At 47.5% G+C, this 15281-nt stretch overlaps 1 protein-coding gene across 1 annotated transcript; it reads left to right on the plus strand.

Annotated features, from left to right (window-relative positions):
• The first annotated feature begins 1840 nt into the window (after positions 1–1840).
• Positions 1841–9422, plus strand: EEF1AKMT2 (EEF1A lysine methyltransferase 2). Its single transcript, XM_086466803.1, has 6 exons — positions 1841–1944; positions 2288–2353; positions 3313–3427; positions 7280–7387; positions 8285–8501; positions 9281–9422. Exons 1-6 carry the CDS (start codon positions 1841–1843, stop codon positions 9406–9408), a joined length of 738 nt encoding a protein of 245 aa, XP_086322929.1. The 3' UTR covers positions 9409–9422.
• The last annotated feature ends 5859 nt before the right edge of the window (positions 9423–15281 follow it).

The raw sequence follows: 15281 nt of genomic DNA on the forward strand, positions 1-15281 counted from the left end.
CGCGGCCCGCCCACTTCCGGCGGCAGCTCCTTGAGGGGGTTTCTGGGAAATGTAGTCCCGCCCGACACTGGGCCGGCTGCCCCTCGGGAGGGGGCGGGGGGTCGAGGTACGGCTCCGGGCGGCTCGGAGCAAGTTGGGTCGGGCGGTGCGGGCTCCTTCCAGGCGGGGTTGGGTGGGCTGGCGGCTGGGAGCCCTTCACCCGAGCCCGGGGCCTGCCGTGGGCCTGGTCTTTGCGCTGCGATGTGCGCCCCCCGCGCCCTGCGGCCTGCGAGCCCACCGGGAAAGGAGAGCACCTCCACCACCGGGAGGAGCGAGCACCTCCGAGCGACGAGGCCGTGCAAAACCCGTGAAATTACACGAGGCGGTTGGGTGTTTTGCACAGATTTTGAAGGACTGAGCGAAAAGTTGCAGAACGGGCACCCGAGGAGCAGCGCAGGAGCTGACGGAGCAGCGGGGCCCTTCGTCACCCCCCTTTGTGGGATTTGTTCAGTTCGGGTGCTCCTTTACGGGATGGGTTACGCTTACTAAGCCCCCAGGATTCTTCTGGACTCCTTTTTGCTTTGCAAAGGAAAACAGTTTCGGCTGTGGTTTTGCAAACAGCGTCCTGTTGGTGACATCCTGGAATGCTCCGAGCTTCCTGAGTGGCTGCGGGTTTCACTCCAGCATGGGAATTTCCCTGCACGGATCATCCAGCAGCAGGGTGGCACGTGTATGCCCCCATTGTCTGCTTTGAATGCCAAAACGGTTACTGGTTTGAAAATAAGTTACGGAATGTACTGTATGTAACCCCATGCAGCGCTACAGGCTGGGGATGAGGGGCTGGAAAGCTGCCCGGCAGAAAAGGACCTGGGGGTGCTGGTCGACAGCCGGCTGGACATGAGCCAGCAGTGTGCCCAGGTGGGCAAGAAGGCCAACAGCCTCCTGGCCTGTGTCAGCCATGGGGTGGCCAGCAGGAGCAGGGAGGTGACCGTGCCCCTGTACTGGGCACTGGTGAGGCCGCCCCTCGAACGCTGGGTGCAGTTTTGGGCCCCTCACGGCAAGAAGGACACTGAGGTGCTGGAGCGTGTCCAGAGAAGGGCAGCGAAGGTGGGGAAGGGTCTGGAGAACAGGTCTGTGAGGAGCGGCTGAGGGAACTGGGGGTATTCAGCCTGGAGAAGAGGAGGCTGAGGGGAGACCTTATCGCTCCCTGCAACTGCCTGAGAGGAGGTTGTAGTGAGGTGGGGTCTGTCTGTTCTCCCAGTAACAAGCGATAGGACAAGAGGAAATGGCCTCAAGTTGCACCAGGGGAGGTTGAGATTGGACATAAAGAAAAATTTCTTTGCTGTGAAAGAGCGGTCAGACATTGGAACAGGCTGCCCAGGGCAGTGGTGGGGTCACCATCCCTGGAGGTGTTCAAAAGACGTGCAGATGTGGCACTTCGGGACACGGTTTAGTCGGCACGGTGGTGTTAGGTCAATGGTTGGATTTGATGATCTCAGAGATCTTTTCCAACCCAATGATTCTGTGATCTATGACTCCACATCCTACACGAAGCCTCGGGGAAGCAAACGCCGCTGAGAACTCGGAAACTCGTAAATAATGGACAGCGTAAATCCTTTTTTAAAAGATTGCACTCGATTTGGACTGTCATGACGGGAGCCTGGTCATCCGGAGCGTTACCGTTTCTTCGAAACAAAACTATAAACCACTTCGCTTTTTGAAAGGGACTTGACCCTCACGGAGCCGCCCCCCCCTGCCGGGCAGCGAGCAGGAGTCCTCCCAGCGCCAGAGCGGCGACCGCGGGCCCTCTCGCAACTCCTCTCTATGGTGCCGAGGTGCTTCCGGGCAGCGCGCGCCGGGCATGGCGGTGGCGGGGGAGCCGCCCGGGCACCCTGCGGGACCGGGGCCGGGCCCGGGGCGCGGGGAGGAGCCCTTCAGCCCCTCGGTGCTGGGCACCAGAGAGCAGTGAGTGGCGGCACCGCGGGCGGGGGCGATAGGCCGCGGCGTGGCGGGCCCGGGGCGGTAGGGGTCCCTCCCGGCGGCTCCTCCCCGGTGGTGCTGCCCGGGGAGCAGGAGGCCCCGTGCTGTGCCCGAAATGTCTGGTGACCCTCAACCGGGCATCGCCAGCTCGGTGCCTGGCGGACAACGTTCCCAAGCGGTTTATCTGCCTGGGGTGATGCTGGGGACATAAAGCGGCACCGCTACGCAGAGGGAGCCTTCCCGCCCTTCCTCCCCCTCGCTCTTTAATCTTAAATCTTTTTCGGTATTAATTGCGATATCGTTTCCTTTCTCCCCTGCCCGACTCTAGCTGGGATGCTGCGTATGAAAGAGAACTGCAGTCTTTTCAAGACATTGGAGATGCTGGGGAAATCTGGTAAATAAAATAACTCCACCGGAGTGTTTCTGTGATTTCTTTATAAAAATAGACGTTGCAAAAACCACAGCCAGCAATTCAGTGGGGTACTGAATAGCTCTGCATGTTGGCAAAACGATGGGGAATTTTACTCTTGAAGCCACCGGTTCCTCTCTTGCCCAATTTTGTGATGCAAATTTCTAAGTTGCACCTGGACAACTCACCGGACGTGAGCTGGTAGTTGTGTGTGTTACTGACAAAGGTGCTTTTTATCCCTGTATCCTGGTTTGGTTGGGACAGGATCCCAGCCCAGCCATGCTGGCAGGCCGTTAGCAGTTCCAGTCAGCCAGGGCAGCTGACCTGAGTGAGCTACAGGGGTAGCCCATCCCATAATGTCATGGGTGTTATAAAGGGGGAAGGTTGGCTGAGGAAGAGGAGCTCCTGTGGGGTTCCTCCTGCTCCTCCTCTGGCTTCTCCCTGCTCCCAAGGCCTGCTCTCCTCTCGACTGACTGCTGCATGCCCGTTTGGCTCAGTAGAACTCCGTACGCCTTTGTTGGTATTGCTGTTGTTTCATTAAATCTGTTTCACTTCCACCCCGTGGGGCTGCTCTTCTTTTCCCGATTCCCCTCCCTGGCTGGTGAGGGGTCATCAGGTGACAGAGCAACTGTCCCAGTTTAGCCCTGGCTATGGGGTAAACAGAGGCCCCCTGAGCTCAGGTTGAACTACCCAAGTTGTCAGCGCTGCCACCCTCTTGAATATATGGAGGGCTTCACCTCCCAGAGTTGGTGTTTTGATGAATTTTGTGATTCATTTTGATGGAAACAAAGCAAACGTGGAACGTGAGCGATGGCAGCTGTTACCCAAGTGCTTCAGTAAGAGTTGCTGCGCAAAAGCTGGAGGGAGGGAGCGATGCAATAAACTTGCCGTAGCTTTTGTACACTTGTGCTGCCTTAATCACCTGAGCCCTTGGTTTTTCATAGGTTTGGAGAAGAAAGCATGGTTCGCATTATCAGATGGCTGGGAAAACAAAAGGTTCCCCTGGACAGCCCTGTGCTTGACATTGGAACTGGGAATGGTGTTTTACTGATTGAACTGGTTGGTATCTTGCAAAGTTTGTGCTTTTGGTACAGAATTAGTGCTCCAAAAGGAGTAGTTTGTGTACAGTTCTCACGAGTGACAGCAGTAACCGTGGCAAGCTGTGGCTTAGGTGAGAGACAACAGGCGAGCAACCGAAATCAAAACGTACCTTGCGTTTTTTTCCCGTCAACAGAACGCTGGTTTCTGTGCTTCAGGCTTTATATTTTCATTTGCTTTAAGAGTTTAAGTGAAATTAACTCAGTGCTGTTGACGTGCCTTAAAGAACATTATCCCGAAGACAAGGTGTAATGGCAAGTGGCTGCCCGGCAGCCTGTGGGACTCGGGCATGCAGCTCCTTGCACCAGCAGTACGTGGATGTTGTTCTACCCCGTGGAAATAACAACTTTTTTTTGCTAGATGGGCTCAGACTTCTTGTTTCTTGGTGCTGCCCAGAGTGTCAATGCTTCGGATTTCAACACGTATAGTATTTCTTCTAAATCAATCAGTCTGAGTATCCCCTGTTTTAACTGCACCTTCCTGTTTTCCTACGTTTAAAAATGCATTTCTTCCCATTGTTGTGTAAAACACCCCCACATAAGGAGATCAAGTTAACTAATACACAAAGTACTCTCATGGGCAAACCCAGACCCTTTCTCTGCACTCAGTTCTGATAATAACACTCATTATTGATGTAAAAAGGGGTTAAACCTAAGGTTTTTTTTTGTAAATTGCTTAAAAAGTTGTTAACACCTCTTTTCCAGAAGTGTCTGCTTCTGTCAGGGTGGAAACCCCTTACCCAGGTATGTTCTGAGGTGTTGCAATGCTGTTACCATACAGTGATACAAGATGTTCCAGTATTTTTTTTCCTATTTTTGATGGAATACTTTGGCATAATACTACGGGAGGGTTGGTAAAGACAGGAGCTGTCCTGCTGTCGCAGTTTCTATTGTCCTACATTCTCCATTGGCTCCGTTAGTTACTGTAGAAACTGAAAGGGCTGGAAGTCAAAGTCAGGTTTGTAATGGAATTTTTTTTAACATGGACTTTGATTTTTAGGAGTGTTCAAAGACTTTATGGGGACTGGCTGCCACGCTGCAGCAGAGGAGAAGTTGTATAGTCAAAAGTAGGAATTGCTCATCTCATTAAGAGAAATTAGCCTGAGAATAATGATGGTTAAATGCAGGGCTAGCTAGCTCTGTCGTTGTTGAAACGTCCAACAGAAAAATCTGTGTAAGACTTCAGTTTTATACTGGTTACCACTTACAAATCTGGAATTGATTTTCATTCTGTAATGGGAAGACGACAGCCTGTTCGCTTTTAAACACTATGAAACTGCCGCACCCTCCCCCCTTAGAGTGAGCATCTGTGGTTGCTTTAATAGGAAATTTTCAGTCCGGTTCCTGTTTGAAAAGTGACTTCAAAAATTACATTGTTTATTGTTGCTAAATAGTTCAGGGTCTCACTTGCTTAGTTGTTGTAAAAGAAACTTTTGTGTGTGTTTGTTCCTAGGCGTTGAAAATCCAGTTAGGATTCTTTTGGTAAGCCCATCAGCTACTGTAGAACAGTTCTGCCACTGGAGTTGGACTCGATATCGTGATAGAAATGGCAATCCTGAAAAAGGCAGTCAGACTTTGGTCATACAGGACGTTAGCAGCAGCTCTCTGAAAGGCAGCTGCTTGAGGGTACGTGTCGGACCGTCCTCAGAGCAGGAAGAGGTGCCGTAGAGCCCAGTTTGTGGGGAATACTGGGCCCTGGCATGCCACTAGCAGTGAAGAATAGTAAATGGGAAGATATTAAGAAAATGACTTTTAAATGCAGCTAGGTCTAGGTGAGACACTGGCAGTTCCAGCAGGGAATAGCGCACAAAAAGGAGGCAGAATAGCCGTCTGAAAAGCAGGTAATAAAGTGAAAACCAGACAGGCTGCTGTAGGCTGCGTGAACCGGCCCCAGCAGCCAGCTGGAAGGCAAAGCACGCAGCACACGGCGGGGATCTGCCCATCTGTGAGCTCCAGGAGAAATGCTGCTGGTGGCTTCCTCTCTTCTTTCTGCTGGCTTGTATCTCGGATCCTAAGTGGGCCTCCTGGCTGGTTTTATATGTGCAGTAGACCATGGTCTTCCCCCTGTTAACTTCAAGAATCTGCGCTGATGACCGAATTCTTCCGCGTTCCAAAAATTTCAGCTCTTCTAAGGAAACGCTGCTGCCGCACGCAGCTCGTCTGAGTATCGTGGGAGCCAAGGGGCATTGAAACACTTCTGAGAAGTGAAGGGTATTCACCACCCAGGCGAGGGCATCTGCCTGGCAGCACCAGAAGCCCGAACACGGGGCAGTGCTGCTAACGTTGCGGACTGGCTTCTGCTGCTTCCTCTGCTTTTTGGAGAAGCAGCACCAGAGGGCTTAGAAATACCACCCTCAGGACAGGGGTCACCAGAGGGCTTACAAATACCACCCTCAGGACAGGGGTCCAGTAGCAGGGTGCAGCACGGTCGTGTTTGGCACTTGAGTGAGGGATCCCTTCCTGTCCGTACATGGTCAGGCCGTGCAGGTTTAGCAGCATTTAATGTTGTTTATCCTTAAACTTTCCTCCTCTGCCCCGGAGATTATAGGAGTGAATGGGAACTCCCTCAAGTGACTCAAGCTCTTCCTTTCCAAACAGAGGAGCTGTTGTGGGAACTACTCTTCCGCCCCCAAGTCTTCAGCACACGCATCTCAGGAAGCTTGGTTTGCTCTGGGGAGGAACGTGGGCAGAAGCCTGAGCAATATGCTGTTCTTCATCGAATGCAAACAACGTGGTCTTTGTGTTTAGCTGCAGTTGGTCCTCGGTTAAGAACAGCTGGCTAGCACTGAGCTCACACGGGCTGAAGGCTGCTGGAAAGAGGAAAATACTCTCATGGTAGTTTTCCTCACTGTCAAGGTATTGGCCAAGTAGATACACAACCGGTTGCTTAACGCTAGTTAAGAGGTTGTTCAGAACAAACCCAAAGCTTCCTCGCGCTCTCTGCTGTTGCTGCCTGCACTGGCCGTAAGATCATGGCTCCTCCTGCAAGGTGTGGATCTCGCCAGGCCAACTGACACACGTGATACCCAGATCTGGTCGCTTCAGCTTCCGCCTCGGAGTGAAAATGTGTCACTGCCCCCCTTGCGTGTGCCCAGCTCCGGGGGGTGCCAGGTGCCCACTTGCTGGGTGCTGGGATCTTGCAGCCTGAGTTTACTGAACTGGGTGATTGTTATCTACTCCAAAGTTAGGTTAATGGGAGGTCTCTGTGTGGTCTTTTATGTGGTGCACAACCTGCCTGAAAATTGCTGGTACAAAGACCTTGCAGCACGCAAATAATTGCGTTCAATAGACGTTAGCGTGAGCAATTAGAAAAATGTAAGGTTTGGCAGTGAATTTCTGTACCAAGAAAATGTCTTGCGTATTTTGACTCTTACAACTTGAGTTAGAAACCAAATAATTGCTCAATCTCAAATGTTATGTAAGTGGCAGAGGTTTTCTTATTTTGAAGCATCTGGCACCAGCCCGTGTTCTCATCGCTGAACATTCCTGGCTTCTAGGTTACTTTTCGTGCAGATAAGAGAGCCTGTTCCCCTCCAGGGTGTTAGTTTTCATAGTTCGGCTCAGCTTTTCACTTGTTGACATAAACCAGCTTGCAGTCAACAGTTCCTTTGAGCTATTAGGCAGAATGGAGTTGTTTCAGCTCATGCCCCCTGCTATTTAGCTCTCATAATGTTAACAGGAATAAAAATGAGTAAAAGGGTGGGGGTTTTTCTGTCATTAAGAGGAGAGATGAGATGGATTATGGATAGGGAATACACTTGTCGGATAAAAAAAGTGGCTAGCACACTGCTTAAGATTCTCTGCTTCTGTCTAGGCAAAGTCTGGCTACACTAATCTCACCGGGATCGATTACTCTCCTTCTGCAATACAACTTTCAGAAAAAGTAAGAGAGAAAGAAGGAATGCCTCACATTAAATTGAAGGTAAGTCTTGAGGGAAAGTTTACTGAGGAAAGAGAGAGCAACTGAACCCAAGATTAAATGACCTCATTGATATTCAGGTCTACTTGGCGTACTATATTAATGATGTCTTTTGACGTTGGTTTGTGAGAGAACTCTAACCAAATAAATCTGCATTTACAAGAACATTTTTGTCTTATTTTTTTGTCTGTTTATAGCAGTCGTTAGGGCTAACAAGATTTCCCTGCTTCTAGCAGGGGGCAGAGCAGCGGTTTTTCATTGGGCGAGTTCTGTATTTAGCTGCTACATTCTGAGTTTCAGATCTGAGATAGAAGATGAAATCCTTCAGTGACAGAATCGCTGCCAGTAGCGGTGCAGCAGGAAGTCTGAGAGGCCCTGCTGGAGCAGGGGGGAGGACCTGGTGACCTCCAGAGGTCCCTTCCAACCTCAGCCATCCTGTGATTCCGTGACTGCCTTTTGTTCTGAGCTCCCTCTCTGCTACCCTGGTTTATCCCCCAGCTCCGTCCCTGTGTGATGTCTCTGTGGTATGTCAGTTGTCATCTCTTTGTGGTAGGCACTGTCTATTCCTCTGTATTTGTGCAGTGCCTAACGTGCAGCACGTAGGAAACCAGGGATCAAAGTACAAATAAGGATCCAAAGAATGAACTGTAAGTATGTTAGTTTGAGGTTTAGATGGACAGGTGTATACACAGGCTTTACAGCAAATAGATCATCACATGATATGTAGAGCAGAAAGAAGCTGGCATGGCACTGTAAGTGTGAAAACCCTGTGAGTTATCCTTTCCTGAGCACACCTATTGTCCAGTTTGATGCTTTTCATTTTCAAGTATTAGTTTGCTTTAAAGATTCAGAAGCGCCTGAGGAGAAGATTGTTTTCACAGCTGTAGACTTCTGGTTTAGGTAGAAGACTTCCTGGCTCCATCAGCCGAGCTGTCAGGATTTGAGATTTGTATTGACAAGGGGACTTTTGATGCCATAAGCCTGAACCCTGATAACGCGGTGGGGAAGAGGAAGCGGTACGTGAGATCTCTCTGCGGCGTGTTGAAACCAGAGGGCTTTTTCCTCATAACGTCTTGCAACTGGACCAAGGAGGAGCTGTGGAACGAGTTCAGAGAAGGTAAGCTGCTGAACAGATCCAGCTGCCAACTTTACGGTTGTGCAAGGATGGGATGAGTAAATTTGGATGTCTGTGTTAGCATATTGACTTTCTCAGATCAGGATTAGACAAGGTAAAGCCACTAGTAAATGCTTCAGCCTGTCTTCCCTCTGTTTTCCTCGGGATTTACAGCTTCTGCGTTTGCCAGCGCCAACGGGCCAAGGCAGGGCAGGTTTTGTTACGTTTGGAGGAGGAGGATTTCAGTCTAGTTACACTGGGAAAGTGTAGACGTGGGTGATACTTGTTCTCTTTTCATCCTTTATTACCAGACCCGGTTCACCCATCTGATTGCTTTGAAATCGGGGTAACGCTGTTACCAGTGTTTAGGGGAACTGGCAAATCTGTGACCGTGACCTTTTATGTCACCTCCTCAGCAACTTCGCTGATCCACACGGGGGGTTTTTTTACCTGCCAGTGAGCTCCTGAACCTCATGCCTGAGGCTTGAAACTCGGTGGGGATCTAAACCAACCGTCCTTTCTGGGGCATTAAAATTACTGGCAAGTTATCATCTTTTCTGCCATTAATTTGTGTGAGTCAGCCAGCTAAGATTTTTATTATCCATGGAAGGGTTTCAGCTGTATAAAGTGGCGGTGCAGCGTAACAATACAGTCCTATAAACTTACAGAGTAACTGACTTGCAAGTCTTCCAGATGAATAAAGAATGGTTTGCAAAGGGTTATCCAAGAGGAGAATAAAATTACTTCCTTCTAATAAAAGCATTTTAATTTCTGTCTGGCAGGATTTGAAATTCTGGAGGAGCTGCCAACACCCAAATTTTGCTTTGGAGGAAGAATTGGAAACAGTGTAACAGCGTTGGTTTTCCAAAGGAAAAAAGTGAGGGCATCCATCTTGGACAAATTAGATTAGTTGAGCAAAGTCTGAACTTTAAACCTGACAGAAAACCTCAGACACGTGTGTAAATAAATGCTCTTTGAGTACACAGTAAAATACTATGTATGGAACTCTCAGGGACTATAAAACATTGCCCTAGAAACATTTCAGCTTTACATAACTTGCCCGTAAATTTTGTCCTTGCTGCAACCTTACTTGTTTTAGGGAAGCTGTGAGTTTGTAAGTGAGAGAGAAATAAGGTGTTACAAGTATGGAGGCTGATATAACTGACTGATATTTGCATTTGGAACATAAAGATTATCTGGTATTTAATTTCTGTGTTGGTAATCAGTGACCAATAGAGGTAAAGGTATTCTGCAAAGCAAAAATCTCCTTTCTCTGTTGTGTGGTGTAATAGGGAACGAGCTTTTGCAATGCTGGATTTTTATTTATTTTTTTTTTCTCCTTAGGGGAACATGAATGTGGCTGTTAAGGAGGTAGACGAATATAAAAGCGATAGCACTTGCAAAAAATGACCAATGAATGCTTTAAATTCAGATTTTCAGAGGTTCTCAGACTCAGCATAGTTCTGTCTCCACTGAAATGGCTCTTTTCCCACAGAGGGAGTGTTTTTAAAAATCTCACCTGCCTGAGTGTGTGCATGCTTCATCAGTTATTTTCAGTGATCTTATAAATATATAAAGGTGTGATGTTACAGTCTCACCAGCATGTGACATATCCCTCCTTCATTATTAATTTGCTATATAGTAATGTCTTCAGAGACACAATTGACCGTATGTTTTCCGGTGAACTTCTCAGGGCAGATCTTAGCTGTATAAAGCCAAAAGAATTCAGAGCATAACTATGAAATTTTTTAATTTTTTTTTTAACTTGTGTGTGTGATCCTTTTGCTTAATTTCCTTGCCTTTATTTCTTCTGTTGTTATGTATTTTCAGAATACTACTTGAAAGGTAGGAAAATGGAGAAGAGAAGGCTCCGGGGAGACCTTCTAGCGGCCTTCCAGTGCTGAAAGGGGCTGCAGGAGAGGTGGGGAGGGACTCTTGGTCAGGGAGGGCAGGGATAGGATGAGGGGTTACGGTTTCAAACTAAAAGGTGGTAGATATTATGAAGAAATTCTTCCCTGTGAGGGTGGTGAGACACTGGCACAGGTTGCCCAGAGCAGCTGTGGCTGCCCCTCCCTGGCAGTGCTCAAGGCCAGGCTGGATGGGGCTGGGAGCAACCTGGTCTGGTGGGAGGTGTCCCTGTCCATGGCAGGGGGGTTGGAACTGGATGGTCTTTAAGGTCCCTTTCAACCCAAACCATCCTGCGATTCTATGACAATGGGATTTCTTTGTTTTGCCAAACACATTTGCAGGTGACGGTAAGCCTGCTCTTTCAAACATCAGGGAAGCCCTATTAAGCAATCAGTTTTTTTTTTCCACAGGCAAGGTCATGTTTGCTTATCAGAGGGTTGCTTCTCCTAGTTCCCAGGGTTCAGGAGATTTTTAAGAGTCAATAAATTCTTCTAGTCCCTTCCCAGGATAGGAAATAAGGCATTCATTTCATTGTGGTGAGTCCTCTGTGATCCATCTGGTGATGTCTTCCAGGTAGGAATCCGAAATTCTACATCTTTCTGCAGAATGGGATATACTGGTTCCGTTGGAAGAATGGTCTGTCAGCAGTGGTAAGGAAGTTTAGTCCCAGTGCATAGCTCTTTGCATATTTGGTCAGGCTTGGGTTCCGAACTCGAGTGCCAAAACCAAAATCATTCGGGTAACTGCTGCGTCTGCCCAGCAGGCTTCCAGCAGCCAACGGGAGCGCTCTGAGATGTGAGTGGTGATTCAGACGGAGGAATTTTTTGATGGAGCAGTACAAAGGATTCAAAGTGCACTACTGATAACAGCCTCAATAAAAAGACTGATGTTTTTGTAGCCAATTTGGCATCAGGTAGAGTTAATGCAAGCAAATTTTAATTGGCAAGTACGCTGGCAGGATGTGTTTAGGGCATCTGTTTTATTCCCATCTGTATTTTTTGCTAATGAAGGCATGAGATGTATTTAATCATGGAATGAAAATAAATTCATGGCTGTCATGGATTTTCTTTTACTCAATTAGGAGGAATGTAAGTATAGATTCACGCTCCATAAGATATCTAAGGTTCAGGGCAAGTACTGTTTTCTCCTCTTCATAGGGTTGATTATTATTAGATTTTGTTCTCCAGGTAATAATTTTATATCATTTGTAAAGCTAAAAATAAGCTTCCTAAAATGGTTACACAGAAATTTTAGCATCGGAAATCATGTAAGTGTGTCATGCAAGTTGGACGATCAGCCACTTTCAATTAGTATTTTTAGCAAGGCATTTGGAAGCAATGATAATAATTCAGTTATTTTCTTTTGCTGTAATGTTGCTATTTTTCAAATGTTCCGGACAACTATTGTATTTCTCTTAGAAATTTTCTCCTATATGAATACATTTCCTATCAGGGAGGCTTCTTCGTGGTGGGGAAAGGCTGAGGACCAACCTCCTCTTCCAGCCTACCTCATTATTTGCCCAAGGTCATGGATTATTGAGGGCTTCTGCTTCAAGCATTTCCGTACCACTTCTGGGCTATGTACATCTCCGTAGGCAGGCATGATGTTCCTCTGCTTTACCTTTGGCGTTACGGGGTCCAGTCGTAAGGTGGAAATGTCATCCTGCTGCCCAAAGATGTCATGGGCCTGTTGTTAGGAGCCTTAAATGCTGGTTGTCTGAAGGAGGTTGGGACAGGCATGTGTTTTTCCCATGGACAAGGGTCTGGGCTTTGTCCATGGTCAGTCATCTTCATGTCTCTGTTGTTCTGGGGCAGAATTCACGTGCCTATCTGCTTCTTGGGTCCCTATAAAGTTTTTCTAGCAACATGCTCGATAAAGCTGACTAGAGCAAGCCTGCAGATAGGTGCCTTTACAGGGAGGATGGGTAGGGAGTGGAAAAATGGAGTGGCCCTCATGTGTGGAAAGGTTTTGATTCCTAAATTTCTCATGGCCCCTCTTTAGTCTCCAACGAGCACACAAGCTTTTGCTTGAAACTAAGGATTTCTGCATCTGATCTGTAGTTTACATATTCTTTCACAGACCCAAGCACTTTCAAGTATCACTGGAGAGTAGAAAAATGCTTGTAAAACACATTTTAGGAGATTTATTTTAAGGCAATAATAACCAAAGGCTTACTATTTAAAATCTGCTCTGTTGGAAACCTGGTATTTTATGAATAATGGAGTCTAGGTAGCAGCTGTGACTTAAGCAACGGCTTTTTTCTGACTAGTAGGGTTTGCAAATGGCATGTCAAAGAATGTCCTTGATTTAGGGTGGTTCATCTTGCTAGAGGAATAAGCAGAGAGTTAGGAGAAGTGAGTCTTTGCTTGTGGTTTGTGGAGTGCTTCATGGTAGCTCATGAAGGCTGGTATCTTCATAACTACACAGTTGTGTGACTCTTGGTTTCAGCTGCAACGCCAGACTACAGCAGAATAAATGCAGCATTTGAAAGATGTTCTACTCCTGTTTTGCTATCCGAGGGCTGTATATGCGACCTCACTGTCAAATAGGAGGTTTGTGGGTAGTAAAACTAACATCTTCCGTGGATCTCGGCAGCAGTTGAGCCCACAGACTTCTCCTGCAGTACCGAGTTTGGGCTGGGTGACGCTGCAGAGCTGGCATACCTGGCTGGATGTGGGTATGGCTTTGCATAAAACGTAGGCAGAACAGAAAGGGTTTCTGTTCCCTTGTTGATTGACAACATGCCGAAGGATGAAATTCTCTCCGTGCCAGTGGGCTTTGCACCTGGCGTCGTAGGCCAGATGCCGAGCTCAATGAGATGCCTGGAAAGACTGGAAAGGGGAAGGGAGGCGTTAGCCAGTGTCCTCCAGACGGATCCAGAGCCTTGAAATGAAGTCCCTCCCTTTCTCCCTAAGCCATTAAACCTCAAGATCGGATGCAAGCTAGAGCTTATCTTCTCAGTCAGGTGTTTTCAGTGGCAGTGTGTGCAACTCCAGGGACGCGTGGACTTCTTGGAACTGGTAGCTGTGAGCTGGGGTGCGCGGATCGTGGTGGTCCCTCTTTTTGCACCGACCTTTTCTCCCAGGAGCATGGAGGATGGCTTTTAGCACATAAGCCCTGACAAGCAGCACCTCCATCAATGTCTGTGTTTGGCACAGCTCAGATAGCTGCTACCTGCCTCCTGATACCTGCTAGTGCCAAGCAAACTGCATTTAAGGGTTCTCTTTTGAGGCATTTACGGGGAGGAGAGGCCATTGTGTTTGTTGTGGGGCTTGTACAACTGGAAGAGCTTGGAGCATTTACCCTGGATTTTTATGGAGTGTATCAGGGAAGTGAACTGTCAGGATGAAATATCTGAAAGAGGAGACCAAGTGAAATTAATGAAATAAGCATTGATTTGAGATGTCAGATCTAGGGGAGCCTCCACACATGGGACTCTGATAGAGAGTAGGGTAAACAGGTTCTCAAGACAAAAAGCCTTTGCTCTTTCAGCATCACAGTACCTTCTTGAAGTGACTACTTCTATAATCATAAATTAAAGAGTGAGAAGTACCAGACATGAAAATCATGTCAGAACTGAATGAACACAGAAAATTCAGGGGGAAGGATAATGCTCCCTGACTCCTTGACTTCCCTTTTGGTGACCAACTTGTTATTTATAAGAAAGTATCTTCATTTAACAGTCCTTAAGGAGCAAGAATTGTCAACTGCATTGCTGTCTGTAGGCTGTTTTTTAAAATTGTTGGGGGTTTTTTTGGAAGTCTTAGGAGATGTGGAATGAATATTCTGTTCTTGAACTTCAGCATAATTCGGGGGTCTAAAATGAAGTATTTGTGGGAGCTACAGTTTTTTTGAAGGGCTTTTGGGTTATATCAGAAACCCTAACAGAGTTGTGGCAGCTGCCTTTCCAGGCAGGGCCAGCAATGATGAAGCCTGTAATTACAGGCTTTCTATGCTGTCAGGAGAATATTTCTTCAAATCTTTATCAAGAGCATCAGGTTGAAATAAGTGTTTGAATTGTGGGCTCACCCTCTCGGTTTCAAAACCAGTGTTGCAGCACCATTTTTTGAAAACCAGGAACAGCCAACTGCCTCGATTGTGCCATAGGATTTGGCGTATTTGACACCTAGAGCAACAGGAGACTCTCAGCTTTTTTTGCTTTCTGTCTTTCAAAACCATTTTAAAAAGGAGCTTTCAGATGTTTGGGGTTTTAATCCTGCCATTGCTATCTACAGGACAGCTGTTTACACCTGAGTTTAAGGAGTTCATGTCCTACCACACAGGTCTCGGCTGTCGGTCTCTGGAGAGTGTGTAAGTTGTGCAATAAACAGTGCTGTGAGCACACTGCTGCACATCTTCAGTGCAATAATAAGGTGCTTCAAAGGTTGACCATGGGATACCGGTGTGGAAGCCGTGCCTGCGTACAGGATTTGCTGTACAGAACCAGAGCGCTCTCCGAGGCTGGGCTGACATCCTCGCAGCGTTAGCATTATGCTTGTCTCTAAGCAATGAAAAAAGTTCTCTTCTGAGGGAGCACCTCCGTGGCTAGAAATGGAGATGTTCTCTCATATAATTTACGTGTAGTTTGTTTCAGTTCTGCGTAGGTTTCTGGTGCAGGCCGTGACATCTGTGGGCCTGAGGGGCCAAAGGCCCGAATGGGCAAATGAGGTGATTAACTGCAACCACTCACTTAAAACAACTGGGCTTTGTATCCAGGTGTGCAGGATGAAGCCCCGTGTGCAAGGTACCTGTGAAGCTACGATGCTGAGCTGACACTGATCTTGGCAGCTTCTCTGGAGTTATTTTTACGTAAGGATGAGTTCTTTAATAGCTTTTCTGGTACATTAGGCACAGTCTGCCTTTTCTTCATCGCTG

The sequence above is a fragment of the Leptosomus discolor genome, chromosome 6 (genome assembly GCF_034619465.1).
Source record: "Leptosomus discolor isolate bLepDis1 chromosome 6, bLepDis1.hap2, whole genome shotgun sequence".
NCBI lineage: Eukaryota > Metazoa > Chordata > Aves > Leptosomiformes > Leptosomidae > Leptosomus > Leptosomus discolor.